At 40.2% G+C, this 13,823-nt stretch overlaps 1 protein-coding gene across 7 annotated transcripts in view; it reads right to left on the reverse strand.

The window, feature by feature from the left end:
- The window catches only part of tom1l2b (target of myb1 like 2 membrane trafficking protein b), a 66,068-nt gene that overhangs the window by 27,124 nt on the left and 25,121 nt on the right, over positions 1–13,823 (reverse strand). For 6 of the 7 annotated variants that reach the window (XR_006314802.2, XR_015760553.1, XM_043711794.2 and 3 more), the window contains exons 3-7: positions 13,337–13,415; positions 10,684–10,833; positions 9,732–9,866; positions 8,488–8,646; positions 694–810 (exon numbers count right to left, since the gene is read on the reverse strand). Coding sequence is in view for 5 of the 7 variants with exons in the window: in XM_043711794.2 (XP_043567729.1) it covers positions 694–810; positions 8,488–8,646; positions 9,732–9,866; positions 10,684–10,833; positions 13,337–13,415 (640 nt within the window). In the remaining 2 variants the exon portion in view is untranslated. The remainder of the gene's footprint in view (positions 1–693; positions 811–8,487; positions 8,647–9,731; positions 9,867–10,683; positions 10,834–13,336; positions 13,416–13,823) is intronic. The other variant, XM_087997739.1, reaches the window with a different exon arrangement.

The following is a 13,823-nucleotide window of genomic DNA, read 5'->3' on the forward strand; positions in this document are numbered from 1 at the left end:
TCACCATTTCTAATTATTATGCAGTTATACAGGGCCTTGGTGAGGCCACACCTTGAGTATTGCATGCAGTTTTGGTCTCCTAGTCGGAGGAAGGAGATTCTCGCTACTGAGGGAGTCAAACAAAGTTTCACCAGACTGATTTCCGGGATGGCAGGACTGATCGACTGCGCTTGCACTCACTGGAATTTAGAAGAATTGGGGGTGGTTGGGGGAGAAAGAGCCTCAGAAATATAAAAGCCTGGACAGACTAGATGCGGTCAGAATGTTCCCAAAGTTGAGGACGTCCAGAACCAGGGATAACCGTCTAAGAATAGGGGTAAGCCACTAAGGACTGAGGGGAGAAAGAATTTCTTCACAGAGAGATGTGAACCTGTGGAGACTGCATGATCAACCATGATCATATTGAATGGTAGTGCAAGGTTAAAGGGCTGAATGGCCGAATCCTGCACCTATTTTCTATGTTTCTATGATGAGCAGATTGCCAAAACCCCCAAAATGAGCCACAAGGTTGCTTGCAGATTGTATGACAAGGTAATAAAATCTTCCCACTGGAGAACTTATTGATATAAAAACTTTTCACAAAATTCAAAGTAACCGAAAGTTGAAACTTCAGCCTTGAGGTGTTTTACTATGGTACCGTTCAGGGAAACACTAGCGAAAAACATAATTTGCAAGTAACATGAGCATTCTCACCTGTAGCAACTCGAAGTCAGATTGATTTTCTTCTCCAGGGACTGTTTCTGTCAACATTTCAGACATAACTTTTGTATTTCCACGGACAACATCCAACTCGCTGCGCAACCTGGCAAGCTACCATACAAAAAGCCCAACTTAAAACAAAAAAGTAAATTCTAAGATTAACCAATAGAAAATATCACATAGAAACAGATTCACTCACATACTGAAAAATTAGGAGGTGGTTGTCTACTCTACTGCACCATTCCAGTCACACATCATTTATCTGATGCTGCCTTGAATCGAACAGAATAGGTCAAGCATTGGATCTTTGTTATTGTCTGATGCAAAAATCAGCAGGAAGAAATGATTGGACTGCACTACTCAAACAAACTTATTCCTCTCCAATGTGAAAGTGAAAGTCCAGTGATGTTTAAGACAAAACATATAACACACTTACTGCCAGAATAAATTATTTCAACTGAATTTAAAAATAGTCAATTCTCCATCATTCTGCTTTTTAAAATTTGTTTTGGACATGTGGGCAGCACTGGCTCTGCCAGAATTTACTGCAAGGTGGTGGTGAGCTGTCTTCCTTTAACTGTTGCAGTCTTTAGTGCAGAGATACCCAACAAACTATTAGTGAGGACGTTTCAAGGTTTTGATACAGTGAGTGAAGAAAAGGAGATGTACTTCCAACCTCATGTGTGGTTACCAGTGCTGATGCGGTGCCTACATATTTGTTACCCTAGTTCTCTTAAGTAATAGAGCTCGTGGGTTTGGGCAGTGCTGTCAGAGGAACCTTAGTGAGTGCAGTACATCTTATAGCTAGCACATACTGTGCTTCCGTGATGAAGGGAATGAATACTGAAGGTGGTGCAGATGGGATTCCAATCAAGCAGGTTGCTTCTCAGGAATGGTGTCAAGCTACTAACTTGTTGTTGGAGTTGCACACATTCAGGAAAACAAACAGCATCTCATCACATGCCTGATGTGTTCCTTATATTTGGTCAACAGGCATATCAATGCCTGTCACTTTCATGACCAGAGGGGAGTTATTTACCACATAATTCTTGTCTCTGTCCAGCTCTTGCAGCCAAAGTATGGCTTGGCGAATTCAATTTTTAGCCAATATTAACCCCCAGATATTGTTGATAGGGGATTCAGTGATGTCAGGCTAGATTATCTCTCGTCAGTTATGGTCAATGCCTGTCATTTGTTCTGCAGGGTTGTGATCAAAGCTCAACTATCCTCAGCTATTTCATTAACGACCTCCCATCCATCACAAGGTTTAAAGTGGGAAGTTCACTGAATGTTGTTCGATGCTCAGTACCATTTGCAACCCCTCAGATAACGAAGCAGTCCATTTCCACTTGCAATAAGACGTGGAAAGTATCCAGACAGATTGACAAGTGACTTGCACATCACAAGCGCTGGGCAATGACTATGTCTAAGATTACAGAACCTAACCACCAACTCTTGACAATCAATTGCATTTCTGCAACACTGGTGCAGACATTTTTCTTTTTAAAAGACAATTGACCAGAAACTGAACTGAACCAACCCTAACATTGCAGGTATGAGATCACGTCAGAAGCTAGGAACTCAGCACCAACTAACGCATCTTCTGCCTCCCCAAAACTTGAGGGATTTAGGGTTAACCCATCTACAAGAGATAGGTCAGGAGTCTGAAAATATTCCCCATTTAGCTGGATAATTGCAGCTCCAACAACACAAAGGCTGACATCATCCAGAACAAAAGCAGTCCACTTGATTGGCATCCACAAACATCCACTCTTTCCACAACAGACACAAAGTAGCAGCAGTGTGTACAATCTATAAAATGTGCTGCAGAAGTTCAAAGTTCCTCAGACAGCATTTTCCAAATCCATGACCCCTTACTTAGAAGGACAAGGACAGCAGATATATGAAACCAATATCTCTTGCAAGCTCCCTTCCAAGTCACAGAGCATTTTGACTCGGAACTACATTCTTTTACCTTTCCTGTCACAGGGTTAAAATTCTGGAAGTCCACTCCTAACAATATTGCAGGTGCCCTGTGCCCCAAGAACTGCAGTGGCAGTTTCTCCAAGACAATTAGGGATGGTCATTAACTGGTGACATAGTCAATGCTTAAAAATGTGTTGCTGGAAAAGCGCAGCAGGTTAGGCAGCATCAAAGGAACAGGAGAAGAATCGACGTTTCGGGCATAAGCCCTTCTTCGGGCTTATGCCTGAAACGTCGATTCTCCTGTTCCTTTGATGCTGCCTGACCTGCTGCACTTTTCCAGCAACACATTTTTAAGCTCTGATCTCCAGCATCTGCAGTCCTCACTTTCTCCTTTTTACAAAGTCAATGCTACCCACACCCCATGAACAAAAAGAAAGCTTAATACTACATTAAGTCCAATTATCAATTTATGGACTGTAGAAATTCACCAAGGCTCTTCTGACAGCACCTTCAAAACCCATGACCACTCCCAATTATAAAAAGAACAGCAAATATGCCACTACTTTCAAGTTCCACTCCAAGTCACTTTCCATCCTCACTTGGAAATATATTGTTGCTCCTTCACCATCACTGGCTCAAAATTCTGGAACACCCTCCCCAACAATATTGGTGTGCCTACACCAAATGGACTGCAGAAGTTCAAGACAGCAGCTCACCACTACCCTCTCAAGGGCATTTACTAACAGGCAATAGATGCTGGTTCAACCAGTAAAACCCACTTCCCTTGAATGAATTTAAAAATAAATCAAACTTGAAACATTCCGACATCAAAGGCGTTTAAAAAATAATTTATGGATCATCAATTCAGAAGATGTGGCTGAAGATAGATAAATATACTTCAGCCTTGCCTTTTGGACTGATGTACTGGGCTCCCCCATTGTTTCGGATGAGGATATTTGTGAACTTTCCACCTCCTGCTTATTGTTTAATTGTTCCCCATCATTCACGATTGCTGATGGCATCAGTGCAGATTTTAGATCTAATCAACTGGTTGTGGGATGTCTTATTCCTGTCTTTTGCATGCTGCTTCCAATGTTTGGTACACAAGTAATTCTATTTTGTAGCTTCACCAGGCTAATCTCTCTTTTCCAGGTAGGCCTGATGTTAATCCTGGAATGCCTTCTGTGTCCTTCAGGGATTAATCCCTGGCTTGATGGTGATGATAGGTTGAGGGGCATACCAGGGCATGAGGGTGAAGACTGTTTTGGAAGTACAATTTGTCTATTGTTGATGGCTCACAACATCTTGTGGATACCCAGTTCAGAGTAGCTCAATCTGTTCTAAAGTCTGTCTCATTTAGCATGGTAGTAATGCCACACTGAACATGGAGTATATAGAACATAGAACAGTACAGGTCCTTCAACCCTTGATGTTGTGCAAACCTTTTACCCTTCTCTATACTAGACTAACCAACATACCCTTCATTTTACTATCTTCCACATGCCGATCCAAGAGTTGCTTAAATGCCCCTAAAGTATCTGACCCTACCACTGCTGGCAGTGCATTCCATGCACCCACTACTCTCTGCATAAAGAACCTACCTCTGATATCTCTCCTAAACTTACCTCCAATCACCTTAAAATTATGCCCCCTTGTGATAGCCATTTCCGCCCTGGGAAAAAAAGTTTCTGACTATTCACTATCTATGCCTCTCACCAGCTTGTATGCCTCTATCGAGTCATCTCACTTACTTCTTCGCTACAATGAGAAAAGCCCTAGCTCCCTCAACCTTTCTTCATAAAACATGCTTTCCAGTCCAGGCAGCATCCTGGTAAATCTCCTCTGCACCTTCTCTAAAGTTTCCACATATAATGAGGCAACCAGAACTGAACACAACATTCTAAGTTTGATCTAACCAGTGTTCTACAGAACTGCAGCAAAACCTCAAGGCTCTTAAACTCAATCCACCTGCTAATGAATGCCAACGTACCATACACGTTCTTAACAACCCTATCAACCTGGGTGGCAAATTTGAAGGATCTATGAATGAGTACCCCAAGATCCTTGTTATTCAGACCTCCAAGAAACCTGCCTTTAAAGCTGTATTATGTCCAAATTAGACTTTCCAAAATGAATCACTTCACACTTTTCCAAGTTGAACTCCATCTACCAATTATTATCCCATTGCAACCTGTAACAGCCTTCCACACTATCCACCACTCCATCAACCTTCGTGTCATCAGCAATATTACTAACCCACCCTTCCACTTCTTCATCCAAGTCATTTATAAAAATCACAGAGTAGAGATCCCAGGATAGCTCACTGTGCAACACCACTGGTCACCGAGCACCAGGCTGAATACTTAGTATTCACTACCACCCTCTTTCTTTGGGCCAGCCAATTCCAAATCCAGCTGGCCAAATTTCCCTGTATCCCATGCCTCCTTATTTTCTGAATGAGCCTACCATGGGGAACCTTATCAAATACCTTGCTAAAAATCAAAGTACACCACATCCACCACTCTACCTTCAATTATTTTGTCACATCTTCAAAAAATGCAATAAAGCTGGAGGCATGACCCAACCCTGCTATGCTGACTATCTCTAATCAAACTATGGTTATCTAAGTAATCATAAACCCGGTCTCTCAGAATCCTCTCCAATGGTTTGCCCACCACAGACATATGACTGACTGGTCTGTAATTCCCAGGATTATCCCTATTCCCTTTATTGAACAAGGGAATAACACTTGCCACCCTCCAATCATCTGGCACTACTCCAGTGGACAGGGAGGATGTAAAGCTCATTGCAAAAGCCACAGCAATCTCTTTCCTCGCTTCCTGTAGTAACCTTGGGTATATCTTGTCAGACTCAGGGCACTTTTGTCCTTATGTTTCTCAAAATTTTCAACACATCCTCTTTCTTAACATTAACCTGTTTGAGTGTATCAGTTTGTTTCACAGCTTGTGCTCAGAAACATCAAGAATGCTTTAGTATTCATTAAAAGGACCTCGCTTACCTCCTCCAACTCCAGGCAATAGTTCTCTCCACTATCCCTAATCAGCCATACTTTCACTCTAGCCATCCTCTTGTTCCTCACATAAGTGTAGAATGCCTTAGGATGTTCCTTAATCCTTCCTGCTAAAGATTTTTCATGCCCCCTTCTAGCTCTTCTGAGCCCATTCTTCATTTCCTTCCTGGCTACTTGTAACCCTCTAGAGTCCTGTCTGATCCTTGGCTCCCCTGTAGTTGGCCTACCTACATATTGAGGTAGGACACACCTGACAAAAATTGCTCCATCCAAACTATTTAACCTAAGGAGGTTCCAATCAATATTAGGGAAGTTAAAGTCACCCATGAAAACAACCTTGTTATTTCCTCACTTTTCCAAAATCTGCCTCCCAATCTGCTCCTCCGTATCTCTGTTGCTATTGAGAGGTCTGTAGAAAATGCCCAAAAAAGTGACTGCTCCTTTCCTGTTTCTGACTTCCACCCATACTGACTCTGTAGACAAACCCTCCGTGATGACCTCCCTTTCTACAACTGTTATACCATCCCTGATTAGCAATGCCACTCCCCCACCTCTTTTACCTCCCCTCTCCCTATTCCTTTTTAAACATCTAAACCCTGGAACATCCAACAACTATTCCTGCCCCTGTGATGTCCAAGTCTCTGTAATAGCCACAACATCATTGTTCCAAGTACTGATCCATGCTCTTAGTTCATCCTTATTCCTGGTACTTCTTGCATTAAAATAGACACACTTCAACCCATCATGCTGACTGCTGCTTTGCCCCATCAACTGTCTGTCCCTCCTCAAACTCTTAAATGTGAAGATGGGGCTGTCTCTATAAACATTGTGCAGTGGTCTTTCCTACTAATTGTTTCTTTTAAGAGGGTGGTGGAAGAAAGAGCATAGGTAGTAACCAGCAGGAGATTTCCTTGACACCGTATGTCCTGACACTCGGAAGTTTAAATAGAATCTAGAGTCTGGGAAACTCCTTCTTGACAGTATATCATTATGCCCCTACCTCCGGTGTCATAGGGATGGTGCTGGTTGTGTCTAATACATAGTAATACTCATGAAATCTTACAATGTCAGGCTATTTCTCGACTACTCTCTGAAACAGCTCTTCCAATTTTGACACTAGCACCCAGATGCTGGTAAATAGGACTTTGCACGATCAACAGGGTTGTGTCAGCTGTAGTCATTTTTGGTACCCAAGTTGATGTCAGGTAATCTGTTCGTTCCATTCTTTTCTTTAGACTTGATCGTCATTGATACAATTGAGGCATTTGCTAGGCCAATTGAGAGGGTAATTAAGAGTCAACAATACTGTTGTAGGTCTGGAGTCATACATTGGCCTGACCAGGTGAGGATGGTGGGATTTCCTTCCCTTACAATTGGAATTGGTTGCATGGTCCCCAGGCTTTTAATTCCAAAATGTGTTGAATTCTATTTTCACCATTATGGCATTCAAACTCAACCATTATTCTGGGGGGTTTCTGGATTAGTAGTCCAGTGACATTACCACTAATCCATCTCCCCCCTTGCAGTTAGGGAGCTGGGCATCCGATAGACATTTGGCAATGGATCAATTTTAAAATTCTCATTTTTGCTTGTAAATTCCTCCATGGCCTCAAAGCTATCTATGTAACCTCCTCCAACCCAACTTTGCAGAGGTACTTCTTTAATTCTGGTCTCTTGAACATCATGGATTGTGATTGAGCCAGTACTGTCTGGTATTCCCTCTCCAAATTCATCTTCACTTTCCTTCTTTTAAGATATCCCTCGAAACCTTCGTCCTAATAGCCCCTTATCTTAGTGTCAAATTTTTCTTTATAATAGTGGGAAGTACCGGGTGACTATATGATGTTAGCTTGAAAGGAAGTGGGTTAACGGACAAGAAACAGTAGGGATAAAAAAAAAGCAGTTGAGTGCTGAGTGGATTGATGTTGGGGGTCAGCTATTTAAATCAAAGTCAATGACTTCGGCAAAGGAACCAAGAACAAAGTATTCATGCTTACTGATGATACAAAGTGAAGTTGGAATATAAACCACGAGGAAGCTAGTTTAATTAAGACAACAACAGGGTAGCTAAAGGAGTAGAATGTGGGGGAGCGTGGGGTTATTCACTTTGTTCACAAGATTAGAAAAACAGAATATTTTTAAGCATGAAACATGTTGATGTCCAGAAAGAATTGTACATTTACAAGGAGCACAAAGTTAACACGAAGGTACAGCAAGCCTTTATGGTAACCTTCATTACAAAGAGACTAAAGAACATCAAAAACGAAACAGTGGTACAATCGTAAAGAACTTGCATGAATCCACATCTGTAGTAACGTGCACAGTTTTCATCTCTACATTTCAGTAAGGTTTGGAAGTGGTACACTGCAGGTTCACTTGATTGGTTTGCGAGATGACAGGGTTATTCAATGATGAAAAGCTGTGTAAATTGGTCCTATGCTTTCTAGCATCTAGGAGGATGGCAGGTAATGTTATACAAACATGCAAAGTTTCTCAGGAGGTTTGACAAGGTGGCTGAGGAATCTAAAACATGGATGCACAATCTTAAGACAAGGAGTCAGTCATTTAGGAACGAGGGGAGAAGAAGTTTCTTCACTCAGATTGTAAAGCTTTGAAATTCTCAATCCAAGAGGGTTGCAGATACTCCAATGTACTCAAGGCAGAGGAAGATTTTTGGCCTTTCAGGGAATGAAGGGATAGGGGAAGCCAGTGATCAATCATGATCATGATGAATGACAAAGCAGCCTTGAAAACCCATGTGTTCCTATTGCACATTTTTGCAAAAGGTTTTATATAAACATAAGCTGTTGAGGTACTCTCAACTTTTTCACCTGTTCAACGTTTGCAGTGATTGGTCCAGCTGGGAGGCCTTGTGGGGCTGTATAGGCAGTCAGTGTGGATGGTGCAGATAGCATGCTGGTTGGCGAAGTGTTTTTCTGTAGGGACTGAGGCATTGGTTTGTTCATTGCCGGATCTATCTCAGGAATGCACTGCAGTTAAAACAAAATACACACACATCTTCAGTGTAAAATGGAAACAAGGTTTGAAACTTCAATAACTTATTTTGATGAATGAATGTTACTGAGCACTTTCCAACTTCTGACAGAGCAACCCATATTTCCTCATTAGTACAAATGAGTTAAGTTTCACTGTTTCACCTAAATATTACCATTCATTCCAAATCAAAAAGAGTGCTTTTTAAAAAATAGTTTTAACAGCATCATAAATTTTCAAACCACAGCATCAAATCTACAACATCTCTGAGCAAACAAGCACAGAATACATCTATTCCCATGCTGTAGGCAAACATTGAAAAGGAATGATTCCCTAGGCAAAGGTGGAAGTGCACAGAGAATCTGAGGCACAGATAATGATCAAGCTCTACAGCTACACCTAGAGTGCACAGAAGCTACATCAGTTCCTATATTTCGGAAGTGTTTAATAATCAATACAGCTTCCCCTTAGTTGAAGATAAGATGAACAAATGCAATGCAACTGTGCTTATTGTTTGGATGATAGAATAAATTACAACTGGAAATTTAATAATCAGGAAGCAGATACTTCTCAATTCACAAACTAAAAGTATTGATTGTAACCAATATGAAAGGCAGAGTTAACTCTGACAAATTCTACACAAAGACAAAAATAATTATTTTCTACTATTTTGAAAACACCAATGTGATGATAAATGGGGAAAAGTTATGCCAATAAAACATTGTTGAATTTTCTTCAAATAAATGTAATATGTAGCCTATGCCATAGAAAGTATTCATCATTATTGACATGCAGACTGCAACTGAGCTAAATCTCCCTCTCACGTGCAATTTCAAATGTAGATTTTAAGTTGCATCAACGTTCCCATCAAAATTAAAAATGCATTTGAAACAAATATTCAAATCGCTTGTATCAATGTTTTCTGTCTTCTCTGCAGGCTATAATGAATCTGTAAGCTCACTTGGAAGCTGAATGCTGGAATTTAACAACTGATTTTATTTGCACTCAACAAAAAACGCTGAAGTGCAAGTCAATCGTGCATTTAGAAGCAGCCAACACACTGGCATAGGGCAATGCTTACTCTCCCTGGTGTGTGTATTGGAGACAGTGCATCCAGATCTGCCATTGGAAACTCCATCCCTTTCCTCTTCAACTCTTCATAAATATGAACTACTCCAGTCAGATCTGGACTACTCCTGAAAGCATCAGCCCAAGCCTAAGAGTGAAGACAAACAAATAATTTGAACCTTTACAGAAAGATTAGTAATAATTGTTACATCATATTGGCCTACTGCATCAGACTTCTGCTCTTGGGTATTCCAGGCTGGGTACATTTACAGGCTTTCAAATGTCCTATAATTTCAGGGTGCAAAAGAATAGTTGTGGTTGACCTTGCACTTGAATCAATACGAAGTCTGTGTATAGCTTCGATCTAAGAGCTCAGAACATTTTAGGCATATCTTGCACCTTCAGTACACAGGAAAGGGGGGCCTGTAAGTGCCAGAAAATCAGCTGCTGGGGCATTCTGATAATGAGATATCCAACACTGCACACTTGCTTAGTAAGCTACAAAGGGAATTGAATGGCAAAAGACTGCAACTGGCTGATGAAATGCCTCTTTGACCACCAACAAAATGGCATTTGCTAAAGAAATTAAACACTTTTGGCTTTCATTCAACAATGAACTATGTTTATAATATAGCAGCTGATGATTCATGGTAGTACTTGAAGAATATGGGATCTGACGTGCAAATATTGTATTTACCTGTTAATTTGGTCTATTGTATTAAAACTATTGCTCAGATATTCCCAGGCGAGATGGTGTTAATCCATTTAGGGGCTAAATCTATACAGTGGTGACTATTGATCTCTCTGCCATTCTCTCAAGTTCATAAAAACAGTGAAAGAACATTTGCTGATGTTTAATATCAAACACAACATCTTCTGCATGAAAGGCATTTTCAAAAAACTTTCATATGAATAATTATTTACACAATGGAGAATGCATATTTTTAAAAGATATAAACACATACTTGAATCAATCCAAGGACTTTATCCTGCACAATGGCTGGAGGATTATTTTTGGGCAAGACAATTTTTACTAAAACACCATCAACAAAGTCACGGTTGGCTACGAGGATATGGAAACGATGACCGCAGTTCTTAACACAGGTCTCCAAAATCTAATTTTGAAAAGGGAGATAAAATGAAATAATTTGTCAAATTTAAGCATTGGATTACTCACTTAATTCCTTGCAACAGGTTAATCTGAAAGCATGCACATGATAGGATTTTTTTGTCTTTCCCCTATAAAGATGAGATAGCAGAAGTTTAATTCTTTTTCAAGTTGCCTTTAAAGATCACTGGTGGTAGAATTAGGCATTAGTTCTGTTAACTGCCATTTGCAACACCATTCTTAAGCAACATACTGAAAATACTGCCAAGTTACACCAAGAGCAGACTGGTAATCTCAGGGAAGATGGCAGTATTATTAGCAAATGAGGGCTAAGACTAAAGCTCTGGCAACATGGCTTCAAATTTCATCATGACAACTGGAGGAATTTAAATTCAATGTAATTAAAAAAAAAAAATCAGGATTGAAAACGAGTCTCAGTAATAGTAAGCAACCATGACAACTCAGTGGTAAAAACCTAATAAGGGTTATCCTTACTTGGTCTGACCTACAGATGACTCCAGATTTATGGCAATGAGGTTACTCTTTAACTGTCTTCTACGATGACATACCAAGTTACTCCTTTCAAGAGCAATTAGGGTACCTAAATCCAGTGAAGAGTCTTTAAAAAAAATGCTAGCAACTATTATTACTAGATTTTAAAAATCTAGACTTCTACATCCAATCATCAAAAGGAATAATTTAGAGTTCAAGGAATATCAATTGTGAACAGCCAGTGTGATCTTTACCCAGTAAACATGTGAAGTGCATTCTCTGCAGTTCTGTGTAAACTCAATGTTTTTACAATTATACCAAATTGTCCATCAAGACTTTCTCCAGTTAGACTGGTGCTCTGACTACAAAGATTCCAAAATTACCACTCTTTGAAAAAGAGCTTCTCCCTCACTGAGGCAAGCCCACAAACAACAACCAACTCTGAAAACTCTAGCCAGGTTCCACCGCAACAACCAAGATAACAGACAATATTCTAAAAACATCAATGTGCCCCTAGCTCACAATATCAGATCTTTTAAACTTATTTGGAATTAGACCCGTTGGTCCGCCAAAAACTAATGCAGTTTTCCATGGATCATACCTGGGAAGGTAACAGTGTACTGGTATTGTTGCTGGTCTCGTAATCCAGAAACCCAGGAAATGTCTCAGAGACACAGATTCAAATCCTATCATGGAAGATGGTGGAATACAGAGTAAATTAATGCAGTAAAGAGAGACTGAATAGGCTGGGGCATTATACCCATTCCGTGGTGCATCACAGACTGAGTGGTGAACTTGTTTATAAGGGTGTGAGGGATATAGATGGGTGAATAGCTGAAGTCTTTTTTCCAAGGCAGGGGAGTCCAAAACTAGGCTTAACGTGAGTAGGGAAAGATTTTAAAGGGACCAAAGGGACAACATTTTCCACACAGAGGGATGTGCGTGAATAGAATGAGCTACCAGAGGGGATGGTGGAGGCAGATATTTAAGAAAGCATCTGGATGGATACTTGAATAGGAAGGCTTTGGAGGGATTGGGCCAAATGCTAGATTAGATCAGGTTAGGATATCTGATTGGCACAGACAAGATAGAGCAAAGGGTCTGTTTCCGTGTCACATAACTGACTCTATAAACCTGGGATTAAAAGTCAAATAGGGGTGTGCATCATTTGATTAAAAGTCAAATGATGACCATGAAGCCATTGTCAGTTGTCATAAAAACCAGGTGGTTCACTAGTGTCCTGTTGGGAAAGAAAACTGCCTGTCTACATTTGACTCAATATTCTCAGCAATGTGGTTGACTCTTACCCGCCCTCTGAATTGGTCTAGCAAGCCTTGGTTCAAGGACAACTGGGGATGGGTAATAAATCCCGGCCCAGTCAGCAGCATTCAATCAAAAGTAGTAACAAGTTTCACTGCATTCCATCCAATAATTTGAGGTGTATTTTTAACAGATAAACAGACCAATGGATGAGCATAGATACCATTCTCCCCATCTTTAATAGAAGAAATTGGTATCCAAACAAGTACTGACCCATGCTATCTAACAAATGCTAAAACATGATTGCAAGAGGGGGAAGAAACTGTAGCTGCTGAAACAATTGGAGAGGAGATAGAATCGCTGACTGGAATTTAAGCATACGTATAATGAAAGGGATATCTGCACATATAAAAAGCAGTAAATATTTTCCCCACACTTGTGGAACAGCAAGTGGGCTGGACATTAGTACACTCCATTATTTCAATGAGCATCTACTTGTTCAACTATAATGTTACAAATCCTAGGGCTCGACTCAATATAAATTCAGAGCGTCCTGATAGCCTAGCCATCGTTTGCCCCTCAACTAATATCATCAAAAACCAACTCATTAGCCATACACCTCATTGACCCATGTAAGAACCATAGATATATTAATCACTGGTTTGCTACATGGCAACAGTGAGAACTCCTTCAAAAAAAGTCACACACTTCAAGACATTTCTCAAACATGCAGGAAAGCAGTTTTTTTTCCAACTCACCGTTAAAGCAAGCATTACTTCACGGTAGTTTTTATTTCCACTCAGCCTTTTTTTCAGAGCCCTGATAGCATCCTTTGGCCTATAAAATGAAAATTTTCATCTTTTAAGGAAAGCGACTTACTTCTGCTAAGCAGCGTGTATTAAAACAATTCTAGTGAGGGAAATAATTGATAGCCAGAGTTCAGTTTTATCAGTTCAACTCATCACTTCCTCAAAACTAAGATTTTTTTTATGCTCACATACACCAGTGACATCAAGTGACAGATAAATATGACTGATATTCATGGTTCAGGCAGTTTGACTAAAAGATCCAAATGCACACTGCACTTGCATTAACAATGATACATAATTGCTGTTGGATGTCAAAGGTCTTGAACATGCCTTTGTAAGCAACTTCTGGAATAAACTTGATGCAAGTTTTAAGAAACCAGAATCGTAGACTCTTATATTCAGTGAAATATCACAATTATTTTCAAGGACTTGGGAA

The sequence above is a fragment of the Chiloscyllium plagiosum genome, unplaced genomic scaffold (genome assembly GCF_037043375.1).
Source record: "Chiloscyllium plagiosum isolate Xiang-an unplaced genomic scaffold, Cpla_swu_hap1 HiC_scaffold_20, whole genome shotgun sequence".
NCBI classification, from domain to species: Eukaryota; Metazoa; Chordata; class Chondrichthyes; order Orectolobiformes; family Hemiscylliidae; genus Chiloscyllium; species Chiloscyllium plagiosum.